General features: G+C 40.9%; 4 protein-coding genes across 4 annotated transcripts in view; 1 reads left to right on the top strand and 3 right to left on the bottom strand.

The window, feature by feature from the left end:
- Positions 1 to 712: 712 nt before the first annotated feature.
- On the bottom strand, positions 713 to 3857 carry LOC133659373 (cytochrome c oxidase subunit 7A2, mitochondrial-like). The gene is made up of 4 exons (XM_062062133.1): positions 3764 to 3857; positions 3433 to 3519; positions 936 to 1020; positions 713 to 867 (listed from the first exon to the last, which is right to left on the bottom strand). Exons 1-4 carry the CDS (start codon positions 3776 to 3778, stop codon positions 809 to 811), a joined length of 246 nt encoding a protein of 81 aa, XP_061918117.1. The 5' UTR covers positions 3779 to 3857; the 3' UTR covers positions 713 to 808.
- A 1517-nt stretch (positions 3858 to 5374) lies between these two features.
- On the bottom strand, positions 5375 to 7951 carry LOC133659372 (general transcription factor II-I repeat domain-containing protein 2-like). The gene has a single exon (XM_062062132.1). The coding sequence runs from the start codon at positions 7767 to 7769 to the stop codon at positions 5949 to 5951; it is 1821 nt and encodes a 606-aa protein (XP_061918116.1). The 5' UTR covers positions 7770 to 7951; the 3' UTR covers positions 5375 to 5948.
- A 2313-nt stretch (positions 7952 to 10264) lies between these two features.
- Positions 10265 to 18396, top strand: LOC133658563 (ribonuclease T2-like). Its single transcript, XM_062060737.1, has 9 exons — positions 10265 to 10289; positions 13106 to 13308; positions 13442 to 13509; positions 13583 to 13640; positions 13702 to 13769; positions 13914 to 14027; positions 14101 to 14149; positions 15601 to 15675; positions 18050 to 18396. Exons 2-9 carry the CDS (start codon positions 13111 to 13113, stop codon positions 18227 to 18229), a joined length of 810 nt encoding a protein of 269 aa, XP_061916721.1. The 5' UTR covers positions 10265 to 10289; positions 13106 to 13110; the 3' UTR covers positions 18230 to 18396.
- Positions 18381 to 20487, bottom strand: part of LOC133658562 (transcription elongation factor SPT5) — a 37658-nt gene continuing 35551 nt past the window's right edge. Inside the window, exons 25-30 of the mRNA XM_062060736.1 lie at positions 19776 to 19881; positions 19535 to 19693; positions 19291 to 19459; positions 19007 to 19204; positions 18792 to 18887; positions 18381 to 18716 (exon numbers count right to left, since the gene is read on the bottom strand). Coding sequence (XP_061916720.1) covers positions 18576 to 18716; positions 18792 to 18887; positions 19007 to 19204; positions 19291 to 19459; positions 19535 to 19693; positions 19776 to 19881 — 869 coding nt within the window. The 3' untranslated portion in view covers positions 18381 to 18575. The remainder of the gene's footprint in view (positions 18717 to 18791; positions 18888 to 19006; positions 19205 to 19290; positions 19460 to 19534; positions 19694 to 19775; positions 19882 to 20487) is intronic.

Here is a 20487-nt window from a genome sequence, read left to right as displayed (position 1 = left end):
ACTTCACCCTTGCTCCTGATGGCTGTTGGTTAGCGCCTTGCATGGCAGCTCCCGCCATCAGTGTGTGAATGTGTGAATGTGGAAATACTGTCAAAGCGCTTTGAGTACCTTGAAGGTAGAAAAGCGCTATACAAGTATAACCCATTTATCATTTAGCTTCAGACGTCTTCTGTTTGTTTGGTATTATCATTACTGCTACAAGTGGTGGTAAAGTGTATTACAACTGAGGACCACAGCTGAGAAACAGATATTTTTTTGGCAGCCCTCTCAGAAGCGCCCTATGGTTAAGAAACACTGCATTGATGCATTTTATTCTTACTTATTATTTGTGTATTTTTATCTAAATTTTTTTAGGTGAGGGAAAATTCAAACTAGCGACGTCACTGTCAGAGCATGGAAATATGGCACCGCCTTATGGAATGTTTATAACAGAAAAACAAAATTATAGCCAATATTTCCAAATAATTACCATGCGTAAATTAAATTAATCTGATCTGCATCTTATCGTATAACTGATTTGTTTCCTTAATGAAAAAAACCTAATTTTAATAAAGAAGCTGTTTTCAGCCCGGTGGTCCTGGATTAGCAAGATAGCTAAATAAAGTGGTATTAAATGATGCAATGGCGCCCCCTTTCGCCACCCCGGGTCATAGCTAGAACCGAGGACTATCAGTAACATTTCTTTTAGGAAAAAAACACAAGACTGCAGCCTTAATGCTACTTTATACACGTCTAGAAGTGAACCAACCTAATAAAAGCACGACGACAATGACCAGGAGTCTTGTGCAGGAAGTAGATGCAGCCCAGCCTAGGCCTTCTTGCGAGGCATGGCGGCCACCAGCAGCCAGTAGAGGGAGTAACAACTTCCTGTCAAGACAACAATGAAGTACTTTCAAGTAAACGACATCATTGCTGGTTGACAAAAAAGTGCCGACCTGCAATAGTCAGCGTCATGGTGGCTCGGTACAGGAGGACGTCGACGACCCCTCCTTTGATGTGCACTGGCAGGCCGTTGTCCTCCTATTGCCATAGAAACCAGTGTCGTGTTTTAGACAAACATGGCCGCTGGAGGGAAGTGTGGCACACGTGACCTTATGGCAGGGGTGTCCAAACTTTTTCGGGCGAGGGCCGCATGAATGAAAGTGGAAGGCTTTCATACATTTTTCAAATCAAAGATACTAAAAACTAGGGGCAATATGGATGAAAAAGTATATCTCGATATATTTTTACTTAAACCCGATATTCGATATATTTTTCGGCGAAAGTATACATATAAAGATATTCATTTTTGAGCGATATTCAGTAAAAATTGAAGTGAATGAAAACTGTACTGTAAACAGTCAGCTGCACTTTTATTAACCCAGTTAGTCAAGATGGGTATTAACAGCACAGAAAACAAACTGTTTAAGTAGCACATAATTACATAACATAAATAAAATAGAAAAATATTATTTCTACGTATAATACATAACATAGCCGTGCAAATAATACAAAATGTATCAAACTCTGATAAAAAAGACATTTGCATGCAGGCACTTTGTGATTTCCCTTCCTGGTTCGATGACCCGCCCTATCTTGCCTCTGATTGGCCTGTCCCTAACCAATCGTGACTCATCATAGTAAAGAACCAACCAATCATGAATGTTCTTATACGTGCAAGCACGTCTTGGAAGGAGGAAGGGGAGGGGTTTAGTCGCCCATGGACGGGGAGAACAAGGAACACAACAGATAAGCGGCGTTTGGTATTTTTAACACAAAATAAATTACATCGATATTACGATCTTTTCTTAATTCAGATCCTGTTTAAAAATTTGATACATCTTACAAACTCGATATATCGCCCAGCCCTACTAAAAACAATACAATTTAGGTCAATCAATATATGCTATGTTGTTATCGCTAACAAAACAAATTCTACACAATTGTGCCTTAAATTAAGCATTTCAAGCATAAAAATGGCTAAATTAATATTAATACTAGAGTAGTATTGGCCACTAGAAGAGACCAAACCAATGGGATTATGAAGTTCAGTATCATGGCCGCTGATTGGCTCAGCCTCAGCAGCATTAGGCATGCTAACTTTTGAAGCCAATTTTGCAGCCGAACGCCTCTGACTCATATAACTTGGTACTTCACATATGTTAATTGTTAGCATGCTAACTCTAGCATACTAACAAACTTTGTAAGCCAATTTTGCAGCCAAACCCCACCCATCGTTTTCTACCGCTTGACCCCTCAGAGTCATATAACTTGGTAATCGACACATGCTAACTGGTAGCAATCTAGTGTGCTAAAGTTTTTAACCAATTTTACAGCCGAACACCTCTGACTCGTATAATTTGGCACTTCACATGTTAACTGTTAGCTTGCTAATTAGCATTCTAGCATACTAACATTAAAAAGCAAACTTTTTTTAGCCAATTTTGCAGCCAAACCCCACCCATCGTTTTCTACCGCTTGTCTCCTCAGAGTCATATAACTTGGTACTTGACACACGCTAACTTTTAGCATGCTAAAATTTTTAAAGATAGTTTTACATGCAGTTTGCATGCTAAAATTAGCATACTAATTTTTTGTTAGTTTTTTTGCTAATTTTACAACCGTTTACATCAGAGTGATCTAACTTGGTACTTTACATACACTAACTCTTAGCATGCTAATATTAGCATTTTAGACACATGCTAACCGTTGATACAAAAATTGCATATTTGTGTAATGTTCTAATTCGGGATGTTTTTATTTTGAATGGGGATTTTCTAAATTCAACAACTCCCACAACCCACACACTCCACTCACCCTGGACATTTAAGACAGTGCCGTTTCCCGGTTCCGAAAATTCCCAGATTACCCACACTGACCAGGATTTTTTCACCATTAAAAATGAATGGGCGATATACAAACTTATACATATCCCACATTTCTCAACGGATTTTAAAGGTTCTGAAGTCAACATGCTCCTTGCTCTTGTTGGTCAACTGCTAGCATTCTAACGTCAGCATGCTTGAATGTTAATATTATCAAGCTAACTTTTTATTTATTTATTTTTTTTAAGCTACTTTTCCACCTACTTTCGCTGCCATACTCCTTAGACATATAACTCGGTACGTGACAGATGCTAACTTGTTTTGCTAATTTTACAACTGTTTACCTCAGAGTGATATAACTTGGTACTTTACATATGCTAAACGTTAGCATGCTAACTTTAGCATGTTAACTTTTTTGTGGGCGTACACCTCACAATCATTAAACATGGTATATGATGCATGTTAACTTTTAGCATGCTAAAGTGCTAACCGTTACTCCAAAAATGGCGTAAAAATTGTGTAATCTTCTAAACCCGGGATGTTTTTATGTCTTTAGAATGTGTCAGGAGCCAATAAAAAACAAGCTGCAGGCCACACTTTGGACACCCCTGCCTTAAGGGAAATTTACCTGGAAAAGTTTCTGGGCTTCCGGAACTTTGTTCCTCAGATGTCTGCTGGAGGTGCTGAAGGTCCGACCGAGCAGAACCGGAACTCTCTGGAAGCACAGAGAAGAAATATGCAACAATAAACACACAAACATTATTATTCAGTCATGAAAGTCATGTATAAAACGTGAATGTAGCTTTGTTAGCGTCACATTCTATTTTAAACAGGTGCCCCAGTGCAAAGGTCAACTGTCTCCTGTGTCGCCAAAACCTCATTTGACCTTCGTCAGATGTTTCTAGAAACATTCCACATTAGCCGCATGCACAAGGAGGAGCAAAATAAAGACGATTTACCCGGAAATTATTCATGTCTGCTAGTCTCAGTTGCTGTCTTTGCTTCACCCTATCAAGGACACACGCACACACACACACACGCACACACGCACACACGCACACACGCACACACGCACACACACACACACACACACACACACACACACACACACACACACACACACACACACACACACACACACACACACACACGCGTAGACAGAAGTGAATGTGAGACAGTGAACTAAGGTCCGTTGCAGAGGACAAACAACAACACAACTTCCTCTTATGTTGGTTTCCCTTTCATGAGAAAGCAATGTTTCAAGTTGTTTACAAGGTAGAATTATGGTATCCTCAATCTTATTATACTATATTACACCAACTTTTGTATTTATTAAACAACGTTTGTTAGTTAGTACATTCACTTTTGATTCTTTAATTTCCCTAAGACGGGGCAAACAATGAATTAATTGAACAATATATTATGAACACAACAAAATAGCTAGAAATATTTCCTTTTATTACACAGCAAAATAAGTCCAAACTAATATTGGCTGCCCTTAATCAAACAAACAAACAAAAAACAAATATTTGTGAAAATAAAAGAGCCAATATGGATATTTAGATGTGATGCAGGGGTGTTCCAACTGTTTCCAGCAGGGGCCGCATACCTAAATATTTAAAGATGCAGGCGCCTTTTAAATACATTTTGTACATGAAAAATATCAAAACCCGAACAATGTAGGTCAATATAAGAATAAAATATCCACATCTTAGCTTTGTGTTACAGGTAACAATGTAAATCAAATTAATTAATGATTATTTTTGATTACATTTTTCAATGATTTTAGTCACCTTCTCGTAATTTTATACATTTGTAAAGCATTTGGAATTGTCTTGCATATTAATTGTGCTCTAAAATGACCTTGACTTGCCTAATCTGACCCCCTTAAAATATACAATTTTTTTGTCTTTAATTATTCTTTACTAATACATATACTAATAGTCTCGAAGGACTTCCCAGTCAGCAATGGAGTGAAGCATGGCTGTGTTCTAGCACCAACCCTGTTCTCACTCTACCTATCAGCCATGTTCGAGGTTGCTTTCAAGGACACATCAAAGGGGGTCTACATCCGAACAAGAAAAGATGCAGACCTGTTCAAGGTTGCTCACCTTCGAGCAAAGAGCAAGACAACAGTAAAGGTTGTGAGAGAATTGCTGTTTGCGGACGACAGTGCTATAGTTGCGCACAATGTAGAAGACATACAAGATCTTGTGAACTAGTTTGCAGCAACAGCTAGTCAGTTCAGCCTCAAAATAAACTTTAAGACGAAATGCTTGTACCAGCAACCCAACTATGAGCCCACATCATCCCTACAAGGGGGGTTCTGTGTCATGGGAGACCCACTTGTGCAATGCCGGACATTCAAGTACCTCGGAAGCACAGTGACAGAAAATGCCAAGCTTGATGATGAGATCAGACTCAGGATGGGGAGAGCGAGTGCTGTGTTTGGGAAATTAAGGGAAAGACTCTGGAACAACAGGCATGTCTCTATTTGCGTCAAGTGCAAGGTGTACAGAGCAACTGTGCTAGCTACACTTTTGTAAGGTGCTGAAACTTGGATCCTCTACAGCAGGGGTGTCAAAGTCAAATGGACGGAGGGCCAAATAAAAAATTTAGCTACAAGCCGAGGGCCGGACTGTTCGAATGTTCATTGAAAAATTTTTAAATGACGCATATAGTCTAGTGAACCTAATTGAACCTACTGAAAACCTAACAAATATATTCCAATATGATCAGATAAATAAAGCAATATTTTCTTATGGCTCTGTCAGTAATCTTTAATTTTCAACAGACACAAAAGACAAATTTCCTTTATATAAAAATCCCCATAACATGAACATTAAATGAAAGAAACCGGTATTCAAGGCACCATCAGTAGCCTATATTTTCTATTTTAGCAAAAGTGGGCTAAATTTACTTCAAAGAAAAAAACAATAATAGCAATTTTCTATCATCCACTCAACTGAAATATTTTTAAAATATAATTAAATTGAAATACAATAAAATAAAGTGCAAAAATCTATAAATCAAAAACAACACTTTGTTTAAGGAGAAGTAACATGCAGTGAAAACAAATATTAAACTTTAACTTTTAAACTTGAATTGAGTAAAAACTCTAAATATGTGATTGCACAGTAATGTTCACTTGTTTGAGGTTGAGGGTGATACTTGGTGGTGTCCCATCTTTTCCACAAGTTCATCAATGTTCGGGGTAAGGCTCTGAGCTGAGGAAATCCTCAAGATTGAATGGAGGTGTTCAGCAGTAAGTCGACTTCTGTGTGATGTTTTGTTCAGGTTCATCAAAGAAAACAGTTGTTCACACAGGTATGTGCTGCCAAACATAGACAACGTTTGAGCAGCCTGGATGCGCAGCTGGGGCATTGTGTCGGGGAGGAAACGGGCGAACTCCGCAGCACCCACTGCCGCATATTTTGCCCTCAGTGCATCATTGCATTGGAGGTCAATCAACTCCATTTGAAGGTTTGGTGGTGAGCTTTCCACGTCAACAGCAAACGGGTTACCGAGCAGTTCCAACCTACTTTTTTGTGCTTCAAAGTCAGCAAATCGGCGTCGAAAGTCAGCGGCAAGCATACTTATTTTATTAGCCAACTGTGCGCTCGGGAATGCACTGGTAGAGAGCTTCTCTTTCATGGTCTGGCAGCTGGAAAAGTGGGTCAAATTTTCTTTCCGCATCTGCGTCTCCCACAGAGTCAGTTTGGTTTTAAATGCCTTCACTGTACTGTACATATCAGAGATGACATGATCCCGACCCTGCAGCTGCAAGTTCATTGCATTCAGATGACTCGTAATGTCACACAGAAAAGCCATTTCACACAGAAACATTTCGTCTCGGAGTTGTGTTGTGTTTTTCCCTTTGCTGTCCAAGAACAGACAAATCTCCTCACGAAGCTCGAAACATCTTTGAAGCACCTTTCCCTGGCTTAGCCATCGCACCTCTGTGTGATAAGGCAAATCACCATGCTCCGTTTCTAACTCCGTCAGAAATGCCTTGAACTGGCGGTGATTCAAACCTTTGGCTCTGATAAAGTTAACTGTGCGCGTGATGATGCTCATTACATGCTCCATTTTCAAGGCTTTACCGCACAACGCTTCCTGGTGTATGATACAATGATAAGCTGTCAGCTCACCTGTCGCGTTTTCCTCTTGCATCTTTTCCCGTATCTTCGCTACCAGTCCGCTCCTGTGTCCACACATCGCAGGTGCTCCGTCGGTTGTAAAACCCACGAGTTTTTCCCAAGGCAGCTCCATCTCATTTACACATCTTGACACCTCTTCATACAAATCATGCCCCGTAGTTGTGCCATGCATAGGACGTAAAGCCAAAAACTCCTCTGTCACGCTTAGGCTGGAGTCCACTCCGCGGATGAAAATTGACAACTGGGCAATGTCAGAAATGTCGGTGCTCTCATCCACAGCCAAGGAATATGCAATGAAATCTTTTCCCTTTTTCACAAGCTGCTCTTTTAGATTGATGGACAACTGGTCTACTCTCTCGGCAATGGTGTTTCTGCTCAGACTCACATTTAAAAAGAGTTGCCTTTTTTCTGGGCAAACTTCGTCACAAACTTTAATCATGCAGTTTTTGATGAAATCTCCCTCCGTAAATGGCCGGGCTGATTTAGCGATCTCTTCTGCCAAAATAAAACTGGCCTTGACAGCAGCCTGGCCTTGTGATTTGGCTTTTTTGAACAGAGCCTGTCGAGATTTGAGGCCTCGTTTTAATTCCTCTGCCTTTTGTAGCCTTTGTTCCATGTCCATATTCTTGTTTTTGTCCGCGTGTTTCGTTTCATAATGTCGTCTCAGATTATACTCTTTCAGTACCGCCACACTTTCTCCACACAGAAGACACACAGGTTTTCCAGCTACCTCCAAAAACATATACTCCGACTCCCACCTTGTTTGAAACCCCCGGTTCTCAGTGTCCACCTTCCGTTTTGCCATTTTTGATGGGTATCTGAAAGTTAATTTTACTGTGATGCTGACGACTGCTGTGCCAATAAATATTGAAATGAAGCAGCCTACTGCTCGGTGCGTCACCGTTGCATTGTGGGAAATGTAGTATTGGTGCGTGTAAAAGATCTGCGGTCTGCGGGCCGGTTCTAATAATAAATCAAGATCATCCCAAGGGCCGTAAAAAACCTTCTCGCGGGCCGGATATGGCCCGCGGGCCTTGACTCTGACATATGTGCTCTACAGGTTGCAAGTCAGAAAACTTCACCCCTACATGATGCGCCACCTTCGGACCATCATGGACATCTCCTGGAGAGACATAAATCCCGAACACAGAGGTCTTAAGTCGTGCTGGACTACCATCGATGGATGACATCTTAACCTAAACGAACCTGAGATTGGTCGGGCATGTAGAGAGAATGAGTCACACATCGGCTCCCTCTGCATCTGCTCTACTCACAGCTGGAGGAAGGGAAACGAAACCGAGGGAGGCCAAGGCTACGGTACAAGGACACTGTTAAACGGAATTTAAGGGAACTGAAGATCGACACTGCAACCTGGCAGCTGAAGGCAAAACACAGGGCTGAGTGGAGGTCTATGATCCGACCGAAATGAAACCGTCATTGTCGCGCCTGACAGACTGCTATGATAAGATAATATAACTAATATTATTAATATACCCCCAAGTACATTTTAGCACACCCAAAAACTTCCCATATCTTGTAAGAAATGTGTAGACCTGATCATAACAGGGCGCGTGGTAATCATCAAAGATCGTACACAATGGTCGGTCATTTTGGTTTTCAGGTCCTGTTTTGGGGGGAGAATTGGTCCAGTTTTATTGTTTCTTAGTTTGCTTTTGTTAATGTTCTGATCTGGGGAAGTGTTTATTTTGTATTTAGAATACACCATACTGGCAAAAGTATTTGGCCACCTGCCTTGACTCACATATGAACTTGAAGTGCCATCCCATTCCTAACCCATAGGGTTCAATATGATGTCGGTTCACCTTTTGCAGCTATTACAGCTTCAACTCCTCTGGGAAGGCTGTGTTTATAGAGCGTGTTTATAGGAATTTTCCACCATTCTTCCAAAATCGCATCACACACTGATGTTGGTCGAGAAGGCCTGGCTCTCAGTCTCTGTTCTAATTCATCCCAAAGGTGTTTTATCAGTTTCAGGTCAGGACTCTGTGCAGGCCAGTCAAGTTCATCCACACCAGACTCTGTCATCCATGTCTTTATGGACCTTGCTTTGTGCACTGGTGCGCAGTCATGTTGGAAGAGGAAGGGGCCCGCTCCAAACTGTTCCCACAAGGTTGGGAGCATGGAATTGTCCAACATTTTTTGCTATCCTGGAGCATTCAAAGTTCATTTCACTGGAACTAAGGGGCCAAGCCCAATTCCTGAAAAACAAGCCCACACCATAATTCCTCCTTCACCAAATTTCACACTTAATGCAGTCCGAAATGTACCGTTCTCCTGGCAACCTCCAAACCCAGACTGGTCCATCAGATTGCCAGTTGGAAAAGCGTGATTCATCACTCCAGAGAAGGCGTCTCCACTGCTCTAGAGTCCAGTGGCGACGTGCTTTACACCACTGCATCCCACGCTTTGCATTTGACTTAGTGATGTATGGCTTAGATGCAGCTGCTCGGCCATGGAAACCCATTCCATGAAGCTCTCTGCGTACTGTACGTTCGCTAATTGGAAAGTCACATGAATTTTGGAGCTCTGTAGCAACTGACTGTGCAGAAAGTCTTTGCACTATGCGCTTCAGCATCCTCTGACCCGTCTGTCAGTTTACATGGCCTACCACTTTGTGGCTGAGTTGCTGTTGTTCCCAAACTCCATTTTCTTATAATAAAGCCGACAGTTGGCTTTGGAATATTTAGGAGCGAGGAAATTTCACGACTGGATTTGTTGCACGGGGGGGATCCTATGACAGTTCCACGCTGGAAATCACTGAGCTCCTGAGAGCGGCCCATTCTTTCACAAATGTTTGTAGAAACAGTCTCCATGCCTAAGTGCTTGATTTCATACACCTGTGATTAGGACACCTGATTCTGATCATTTGGATGTGTGGCCAAATACTTTTGGCAATATAGTGTATGTTAAAGGCCAACAAAAAACAAGCTCCCGCCCTGATGTGACATACTTTAAATGTACAGTAACCTTGTTCCAAACTGGTCAAGTACTATCATACTTTATACTTATAAACACTAGAGAAAAAGCGCTATATAAATATAATTCACTTCACTTCACTAGTGTGAAACTGTGACCTTCATATTTACAAGCATAAAATCAATAGAAATACTTCCTGCTGTTTCTACTCTAAAGCGCTGCTAGATTAGTGTCTTCTTTTGTGAGAGTGCTCATTTCTGCCATGAAACATAATTCACAATAAAAAAGAGTGAGTATAGTCTCGATATTTTCCACTTCCCTTTTTTTCCTCGGAAGTGAAGCCAGTGTAAACTGGCACAAAGATCAGTGCATCAACGCCACATTTCTGGTAAGCCTGCTATTTCTTTGTCGTTTCATCTCGTCTTCATCAGACTTATTTCATTCTTTTTAGTGCTTCAAAACATGATTGTGCTGTTCTACATTTAACCCTTGTGCAACCCGAGGGCTCAAAACTATGGTCAAGGTTTATTGAATTATATAACACACTTTTAAAACAGTCACGAAAGAGCTGTACAGATTAAAAACAGAAAGGTAAAAATGAATAATAAAAAATTTTTTTTAAATAAAAAAAATTAAAAAATCACTATAAAATATAAAATAAAACAAGGACTTTCCATTAAAAAAAACATAAAAATGTCCAGCTCAGCTTGTGTTAAACACCAGCGCAAATACATGTGTTTTTAAGGTCAAAGTTTATTTATATATATAGCACAATTTTAAACAGCACAACTAGTTCCTTTGTAATACGACTGTTCAGTTTGAAGAATATCGCCTGAAATGTAATTTTTTTTTTTTTTAAATTGCATTTTTGATTCCCGCATTGTTAAAATAGGATATAAACAAAGTATACACACTTTCTCTTAGGAACTCCTTTGGCCCCATTGACTACCTTATAACTGCTATTTCTAAACATACTTTAATCCTGGTGTATTACTATGCTTTTTCCATGAAGCTCATTCATGCCAGTTGAAGAACAAGAAAATATGTTTTGGGTGTAATTGTGCCCCTCTCCCACCGGACAGCACCAGAAAACCATGATGCATAAGTGTCAGAGCTTTGATAAGCACAAATGAGTTCAACGGCCATTAAACCCCTGAAATGCAATGAAAATTATCTTGGTCATGTATATACTACATGGCTGATAGATATAAAAGACTTGCATAGCTTTCAGAGTTCCTCCTAGTTAGGTGGGACTTTTCTAAGCGACCAGGAACCTTTTCGGGGGCGGGCTGTGCTGTCGAACACTGATTGGTTGAACACAATTCGGAGCATTTCTAAAACTTCTCTTTCAAATACACAAACACCATTGGAACATTCGCGGCAACTTGTTTATTTGTTATTTCTTGTGTATTTCTATTACAACAAACTTGACAACGGAGAAAAAGAAGAACGAAAAGAGCTTTCAAAATGGAATAATTTTTGTGGGGCATCTTTGTGCTGAAGAACGCTGATTAGTAGAACTATCCTGCAGTGTTTTTACTCAGCTGTAATCTTTAAACTATATGCAGTTTATTGTTGTTTATTAGTTTAACAAACTTCATTTCCATATGCAAAGTTACGAGAAGTGGACACTCTTTTAAACGTATTTACCGAGGAGTATGAAGCCGAACTCAAAACGGTGACCTCAGCTGCTTACTACTCTCACTTTGTTGGATATATGTGGAAAAAAGGAGGCAGTACATGAGTGGAACGAAGGTAAATAACATCAAATTTTGACTTTATTACATGTTGTAAAAATAGTCAGTGACACTCCATTTGTGTCGTTATTAGCCTCAACCTGAGGGAACAGAATGCTAATGCTAACAATCTAACGCTAAAGCCGATGTGTTTGTGTTGTCGGCGTGAGATAAACCCTGACATTTATTATTTATATATTGTTATTTACGGATAAACACTGATATGTATAATTTATATATTGTTAATTACAGATAAACACGGACATACATTATTTATATATTGTTAATGACAGATAAACACTGAAATGTATTACTTATATTTTGTTATTTACAGATAAACACTGACATTTATCATCTATATATTGTTATTTACAGCTGAAATGGACCAAAAGGAATCGCCTGACCCTCATGAATTCATAATTTACCGAGAGGATAACTTTCTGACTGTTTGACATTGTGGACAAAAGCCTGACTTTTTATGAAACATTCGATAAACTTTATTTTTAAAATCATATCATCTTGTATATGATTGTTTTGTATTTCATTCACTTACTTTTTAGTAAAAGAACTGTGACTTAATATTGTCTGTTTATTTACATGGCATCAGTATAGATATATAGTAAACCTCTACTCCATACATAACCATACATAATTGTATAAACTACCCTGAATTGTGAAATGCGGTGGAAACACAAACCACATACTTTTACAGGAACCTACAGATCCAAGTGTAAGAGGTTCCAGGAAACAAAAGTTCCTGAGAAGGAAAAGGGCCTTTTTAGACATTTTAAGGCAGGGGTGTCCAAACTACGGCCTGCGGGTCAAATATTGCTCTCGTTTGGCCTGCGAGACGTCATGAGTTTAATAAAGAATTTTACCCAGCGGGAGATTGCATTAATTTTATTATTCTGACACTTTTGATACTGCTATTATGTTGCCATCTAGTGGACAATGTGAGAAATACAGGTCAATGACCTTGAAATTGTGCGCAGCATCTACTTATATGACCCAATGGAAACAACCTTCTCTCATCATGGTGCCGGAAAATAAAATCCAACCAACACAAAATGTCAACAGACATTTCACTCATAACACAACGCATATGTACACATATTTGGCCCACTACCAATTTTTTTTTAGCCCAATGCGGCCCCCAAGTCAAAAAGTTTGGACACCCCTGTTTTAAGGCCTTAAATTGTTGGATTTAAGATTTTTTAAAACTTTTTAAGACCCTGCGGATACCCTGAATCAGAAATGGCAATAAATGCACATGCATCCTCCGTTGTCGCCATTTGTAATACATATTTGCGCATCGTTCAAACTTATATCTGTCAGTAGATTCCATTTAACATGGCTAACGTTGAGCAGATGCAGTCGATGACTGTTACGAAAAAAAATAGGACCCTTTGAGAAGGAATTTATGATGTAACAGTTTTTAAAATGTACCTTTTTCAAACTTTTGGAGTAGAGCCAATGAAGATGTTCTGCGCGCTGCTGCCTCTGCTGGTGTGTCTGAGTCCTGCAGCTCTGCTGTCTGACGTCACTGCCGCGCGGGAGGACCACGTGGAGGACTACAAACATGGCCGACCATACGAAGAGCTGAGCAACAAGACGCAGTGTTCATGGAAGTGTTTAATTTTCGCGCTGCAGTGGCCTGGTGGCTTCTGTCAGGTGAAGCGTTTGATCCTCGCTGCTAAACATAGATTTATAGCAAGTGTCGTGATGGCAGAGAAGATGTGATGTGTGAGGAAAGATGCATTTAAGATTTTTTTTAACCTTCCAGTGTTTTTTCTCCTGCTGATAGTCTCTAGACAACATCTCTCGCTGCAAGATTCCCCCAAGTGTCAACACCTGGTTGATTCACGGCTTGTGGTAAACATCACTTAGTCAAGGCCTCCCCTTTGACCTCCCCGGCTGACCCCGTGTTGTCGCGCTGCGCTTTCAGGCCCATGAAGACGTTAAGATGCTGCAACTGCTGGCCCTTCTTCATGTCCGACATCCAGGTGAGACGCTACCACTCCATGTTGACGTGCTGACAGACGACCGCTTCATGTCGTCCTCCAGGACGTGGAGAATCTGCTGGAAGAATATTGGCCAAGTTTAGTCAAAAACAGGTCCAACTTCCATTTCTGGTACGAGCCACCAGGCAAGATGCAGTGGGACACCTGGTGGCCATGTTTTTAGGAAGCATGTGACCACAGAGACAGGAAGTCACTTTGTGATGCACAAAGCCCACTGTGTGTGTGTGTGTGTGTGTGTGTGTGTGCGTGCACCAGGAGGGACGAATGGGAGAAACATGGAGTGTGTGCGGCGTGCGTGGAGGGATTGAATTCTCCGCTCAGATACTTCCAGACCAGCCTGAAACTGGGGCAACACTTTGACCTGCAAAAGTTAACACACGCACACAAGTTACCATGACAACTGCTGGACATGTCTTTTTAAAGGTGTGTGTGTGTGTTGCAGAGCACTGGACGATGGTGGGATCAAACCATCCTGTGACCGACCATATAAGGTGACTACAATGATCAGGGGCCTCATATGTCTTAAGCGTACAAATACCTGGCGTACACACTTTTTCACGGCAAAGTTGAGATGTATCAAGAGTGAACTGAATGAGGAAATGTGCGGTGGCTCACGCCAACTTCATGCTTCACGTTTCTAAATACTGCGGATAGCTTGGCGACACACAGACGTGGTCCTTCGGGCTTTGCCAACATTTGATTTCAACAATGTGAAAAGATCGATGCCAGGACACAAAATGTACTTTTTCACCAATGCATGTAATGCTTCATATTCCTTTTGATATGATATGATTTTCTCTAAAAAGGCTCAAAAAATGAATACTTACTAATTAATAACAACAGTTTTGTTTTAAACGTACATCCATCCATTTTACAATATAATTACAACACTTTATGTACATATTTATATACAGATTTGAACAATAAGTTATTCACTGAAATATATGTATTAATTGTGGTTCTTACAAAAAATATATCATGTAAAAATATAAAAGCTAAAATGTCTCTTAAAGCTCTGCCCCTTTAATTAGTGCATACTAAATAATTTAACTTTAGCCTACTACTACAACCATATTATTTACCAGCAACATAAAGTGAAACAAAAGCAGAGGTGTCCTGCCACAGTCAGTAACAAATAAACAGAAAACAGTCGTGGTGGTGGTAGATAGACACAAAGCTTCATCAAACATCTGATCCACTGAACAAAGAGCTCCAAAAATCTTGATCCTACACTTCTCTTTTGTAAAGTAAATCTGAACAGCCGATATGGGCATCTACATCAACTATATGATTTGCCCGAGAAGCTGGATACATTTATATACTTATACATATATAAAAATACACTTATTTACACATACACATATATACACACACACATATATACAGTCATGGTCAAAAGTTTACATACACTTGTGAACGATATTGTCGTTCCAATAATTTCTACAACTCTTTTTTTTTTGTGATAGAGTGATTGGAGCACATACTTGTTTGCCACAAAAAACATTCATGAAGTTTGGTTCTTTTATGAATTTCTTTTGAAAATGTGACCAAATCTGCTGGGTCAAAAGTATACATACAGCAATGTTAATATTTGGTTACATGTCCCTTGGCAAGTTTCACTGCAATAAGGCGCTTTTGGTAGCCATCCACAAGCTTCTGGTTGAATTTTTGACCACTCCTCTTGACAAAATTGGTGCAGTTCAGCTAAATTTGTTGGTTTTCTGACATGGACTTTTTTCTTCAGCATTGTCCACACGTTTAAGTCAGGACTTTGGGAAGGCCATTCTAAAACCTTAATTCTAGCCTGATTTAGCCATTCCTTTAGCAGTAGTTTAGACACCTCTGGGCTAAGATATTGCTGAATTAGTATTCCTTAGGGCTAAGAAATTGCTGAATTAGTATTCCTTTAAAGGCAGGTGTGTGTGTGTGTGTGTGTTGACAGGTGTCTGAGGTGTTGAATGTCCTGGTTCCTCTAATTGGCGACAAATGTGAGATCCAGTGTGTCAAAGACGAGAAGGTAAATTACATCTAATGTAATCCAATGATGCAAATAGCCTTCCTGTACAGCAGTGATTCCTAACCACTTTTCCGCGCCGCATTAGTGTACTGCGGGAAGTTACCCAATTTACTTAATTGGTCCCAAAATGACCATTTACGACAAATAATTTCTCTATGCCAGAGTAATAGCGACAGGCAGAACAATTAAATGCTCTTACACAAGATGGAAAAAACCCCACCTGCTAGCTAATATTATCATTAGTGCTTTATCAGAACATATATATTTTTTTAAGTTTTCACAATGACTAATTCTAGTGAAAAAAAATTGCTTGTCGGTCCCAGGTATTTATTTGGCGTTCAGGCTTGTCACTCACGCCATACGTACGTGCAGGGAGCGTGTGCACGCGCACAAAATCAGTCCCAGAAAAGCAAATAATTTGCAGTCATGTTACAGAGTGTTTGGGTTAGTTTTTGTCTTCTTAAAGGGTGAGTGAGGAATGCACTACCAACTTGCTAAAACCTGATAAGTCTGAAAGACAAAGATATGATACAGTATTATTTTCTCACAAATGCTACCTGGTTGTTGTTTGAGCACGCTGCAGCTAGTCCTGGATTGTCCCACTCCTTAATGCTTCAATCATGCGCAGGATTCTAACATGTATGAGGCAAAAATACTACATAAGCTACTGTATAATCAAGCCATACATTCAATGAATCCTCATTGCTAAGGTTACATATATTATGTAAATATTACATATACACTACCGTTCAAAAGTTTGGGGTCACCCAAACAATTTTGTGGAATAGCTTTCATTTCTAAGAACAAGAATAGACTGTCGAGTTTCAGATGAAAGTTCTCTTTTTCTGGCCATTTTGAGCGTTTAATTGACCCCACAAATGTGATGCTCCAGAAACTCAATCTGCTCAAAGGAAGGTCAGTTTTGTAGCTTCAGTAATGAGCTAAAATGTTTTCAGATGTGTGAACATGATTGCACAAGGGTTTTCTAATCATCAATTAGCCTTCTGAGCCAATGAGCAAACACATTGTACCATTAGCACACTGGAGTGATAGTTGCTGGAAATGGGCCTCTATACACCTATGTAGATATTGCACCAAAAACCAGACATTTACAGCTAGAATAGTCATTTACCACATTAGCAATGTATAGAGTGTATTTCTTTAAAGTTAAAACTAGTTTAAAGTTATCTTCATTGAAAAGTACAGTGCTTTTCCTTTAAAAATAAGGACATTTCAATGTGACCCCGAACTTTTGAACGGTAGTGTATATGTTATATTTTATATTGCTTTAAGTCTATTTTATACCTGCATTGTCCTTTCCATCTTTTCCATCATTTGTAACTGAGCTACTGTGTGGAACAATTTCCCTTGTGGATCCTTAAAGTTTGTCTAAGTCTAAGTTAGCGGACAACACACACACTGCCGTGTTACGCAGGGGCGCATTTACATCAACAAAAATCCTTTTTAAACCTTGTGCAACTTTATGATACACACTCACATCCAAAACGGATGCGCTCAAAAAAAGTATTTTTATCTATTTTTGTAACTTTCAACTCTTGAAAAACAACTTCAGATCTATCTATTGATATAAAGTTTTTATTATTTGTTATGTTTTATGGCTAACCCTTCATCAAAAATAATTGTATAATGGAAAACATTAAATATTTCTAAAAATAAGTTGCAGAGTGGAATATTTGAGATGTGCGATACCACTGATTTTCTTTCTAATCAGATACCGAATAAAATTCAGGCTGGTAACGGCGATTTTATGGAAAGAGCATAGTATTATACCAGTATTAGTCTGTTAAAAAACAGCAGTTATAATGAGAGTCAATGGGACCTTTTTAAGAGAAAGTGTGTATACTTTTATATGCTATTCTAACAACATTGGAATCAATCAAAATGTATTTATACAGCCCTAAATCACAAGTGTCTTACAGTCTACAAACTCAAGACATCCCTTGAACTAAACCCACATTCGGGCAAGAAAGACTCAAACCCTAGCTGGGGAAAACAAAGAAACCTAGAGAAGGGACTGAAGATGTAGGGACCACCCTCTCAGTGATCAGCTGCAATGGATGTCCAGTGGGTAAGATTATTGAATTTAATCTTATTTTTAAAAACTTATAAAAAAAACCAAAAAAAAACTTCTCAGGCAAATTTTCAGACCTTTAAACTGAAAATCATATCACAGACATGCAATGCCTGTTTTGGGCCCTAGGAGTGCACAAAGGTTAACCTGTGAATCTACGGGTTGCCATTCATACATTCTGCCCTTGGCTGGAAGGTTGGGAAACACTGCTGTACAGTATTGAACAGGGGTAGTCCACGAGGATGTAGAAGAAACGTTGCTCACGTGGGATCCTCCCGTCAGGATCGAGAGGTGTGGTTTCAGTTGAAGATCTATCTGTCTCGCAACATGACACTGGGCTGTGATCACCATGACGACAACACGGGGGTCCAGCCCATGCCCAAAGGACACCCCTGCCCGGATGACGGGTCCTTCTACTTCTTCCCTATCGACCACCAGCGGCCGCTGCAACCCTGCGGATGACAACAGAACGCCAGGAGCCGCTTGCACATCGCCGCAACCTCGCAAGCGTGGTCAATACTTACACTAGCCTGATGCCCACCGGGTCACGTGACACATCAGTCACCTGACTTTTTGGTTCCTGTAGCAAGCTGATTAAAAAGATGACAATACGTGTTGGCCTACTGACAGTTTATTGAAGTCATGTCAGGTAACTAAAACCAACTGAGCTGGTAAGAGTTGAGTCAAACAAAACAAAACAAAACAAAAATAGAAAGATTCATAAAGTTTATATTGGTGGTAAAATGCTGATGAGCCACAAGAATCCATGTGACGCGTGAAAGGGAGGACACGACAAAGTGTGCGGACATCAGTGGCCCAGACATCCCAGGAACCTCAGGTTGAGGATCATCAGCTGCTGGTCCAGTACTTTGCGTACAATGCCGTCGTCGCCATCGATGCTCAACAGGATCCCTGTCGCCTCGCGATGTTCTCCCAGAATCACTTTCACCTGCAGCCACACAAACATCCCACACCCGTTACATGACACTTTCAAAAGGAGAATAGTTTGTCTGCGAGCACCAACTTTGTCGTTCTTGGTGGGGGTGACTGGCTCCAGGTGGTCACTGCTGACGCTGACCACCTTCTCAGACTCCTGCATGAACACGGAGCACATCCCGCCCTGCAAGACAAGACAAGTCCACTACTCAGTGATGCTGGTATTTATTCATCTCCTCCAGATATAATCAATGTTTTGCTGGGAAAACCGCTGGAACACTAAAACAGGAAGATGTTTCTCACTGTCACACTCCTGATGACGCCGGTCTGTCCCATCAGGTCCATGAAGGAGTCCTTGACTCGGACCAGGATGTCGGTGGTCACCCAGTCGCTGCCGCCCTGCTCGATGTTGGAACCTGGAGTGTGAGGGTTGTAGCCACCAGGAGAGGGCGCTCCGGGGGTCATGGGGCTGTAGCCGACTGGACTGGGACTCGGACTGGCCTGTGGAACAAGGGTTCCGTACGTGCACGGTCATCCTCTTGATGACATCAGCAGTCATTCAGACAACGGGTAAGGAAGGACATTACCTGGTAGGCCATGGGCGACGGCGTTGGGTGGTAGCTGGCTGGAGAGTGCGTGTTCTGGTAGCCTACGGGCGACGGCGCCACCTGGTGGTAGCTCTGAGGACTAGGACTGGGCTGGTAGGAGCCTTGAGGGGAAGGGGCAGCGTAAGGGGAATATTGCTCCGTGTTGTACCTGCATGGGCACATGATGACAGCTGTTTGGTTAGAGAGAAGGAATCCGAGCCAGTGTCCATCAGACAGTACTCACATAGCAGGTGTGCCAGGTGTCTGAGGGTTGTACTGATTGTTGACCTGTGGGGAGGGGACTTCTGGGTAACCTGGCGTCTGCGGGTTGGGCGTACCCCCATAGCCCTGAGGGGAGGGCGAGGGTTCGTCATCATAGCCAAAGTCGTACTCCTCATCGTTCCTGAAGGAACAAGAACAGGAAATCTTTGCATTCAAGCATTTTCAATCAGCCGTGAGAAGCTTAACCTGTGAGGTTACTTTACCTGGACGGCGTGTTGGGGTTGGTGGGGTCCCAGGCTCCGCTCTGACCAGGCGTCCTGCTCCCATCATGCAGTGGCGTCTGCGAGCCGCTGTGAGGTGTGCGGCTTCCTGACAGGGAGGAAAAGAGGGGATCATGCTATGCCTTTGTAGGGTCATATAATGTTGCGCAATAACAATATACAATATAAATGACACTAGAGCTTTTAATACTATAGTTATATAGTGAAAATGCACGTTGATAACACATTCTGTGTCCTGCAAATTTGACAACTACAAACGCGTCTTCAACGCAATATAATGTCATTGCTAGCAAGCAAGGGGCTAATGTCGCTCCATAGCGTAAAGCCGTTTCCAAATCACTAATCCTCATCTCAAAAGGCGGTAAGTAAAGGGTTTCTTACATGTATCATTATCACTGGAGGACGAGGAATAGCAAAAACATGCTACACTACTGTAGGAGGATGGATGAAGCCATGCTAAAGCTAGAGCTCTTGCATATAAACAGTGGTGGGCCGATCGTCGGTACAAATATCGACAGTAACATTATCAATCTAGTATAATAGCAGTATATGGTCGATACCACATGGATTATTTTTTTATATCACAACATCTTTTTTGGTCTTTATTTGGAGGTGTTCAAGGGCAAAAACCAAAAGATTTAAGTCAGAGCCAATAGTATTTTCTCATGTTTAGTTATTTTGCACTTTGGACTTT

This window comes from Entelurus aequoreus, linkage group LG10, assembly GCF_033978785.1.
Source record: "Entelurus aequoreus isolate RoL-2023_Sb linkage group LG10, RoL_Eaeq_v1.1, whole genome shotgun sequence".
Classification (NCBI taxonomy): Eukaryota; Metazoa; Chordata; class Actinopteri; order Syngnathiformes; family Syngnathidae; genus Entelurus; species Entelurus aequoreus.
This window is presented reverse-complemented; position numbering and strand designations above follow the sequence as displayed.

Excerpts from the sequence above, each read along its gene's own strand:
- LOC133659373 (XM_062062133.1), bottom strand. Across the intron at positions 1,021-3,432 it reads AAGCCCAGAAACTTTTCCAG|GAGGACAACGGCCTGCCAGT; the intron begins GTAAATTTCCCT and ends CTATGGCAATAG. Across the intron at positions 868-935 it reads CATGACGCTGACTATTGCAG|GAAGTTGTTACTCCCTCTAC; the intron begins GTCGGCACTTTT and ends TTGTCTTGACAG.
- LOC133659372 (XM_062062132.1), bottom strand. The coding sequence starts at position 7,769 with ATGGCAAAACGGAAGGTGGACACTGAGAACCGGGGGTTTCAAACAAGG.
- LOC133658563 (XM_062060737.1), top strand. The coding sequence starts at position 13,111 with ATGAAGATGTTCTGCGCGCTGCTGCCTCTGCTGGTGTGTCTGAGTCCT. Across the intron at positions 14,150-15,600 it reads CCTGTGACCGACCATATAAG|GTGTCTGAGGTGTTGAATGT; the intron begins GTGACTACAATG and ends GTGTGTTGACAG. Across the intron at positions 15,676-18,049 it reads AGTGTGTCAAAGACGAGAAG|GATCGAGAGGTGTGGTTTCA; the intron begins GTAAATTACATC and ends TCCTCCCGTCAG.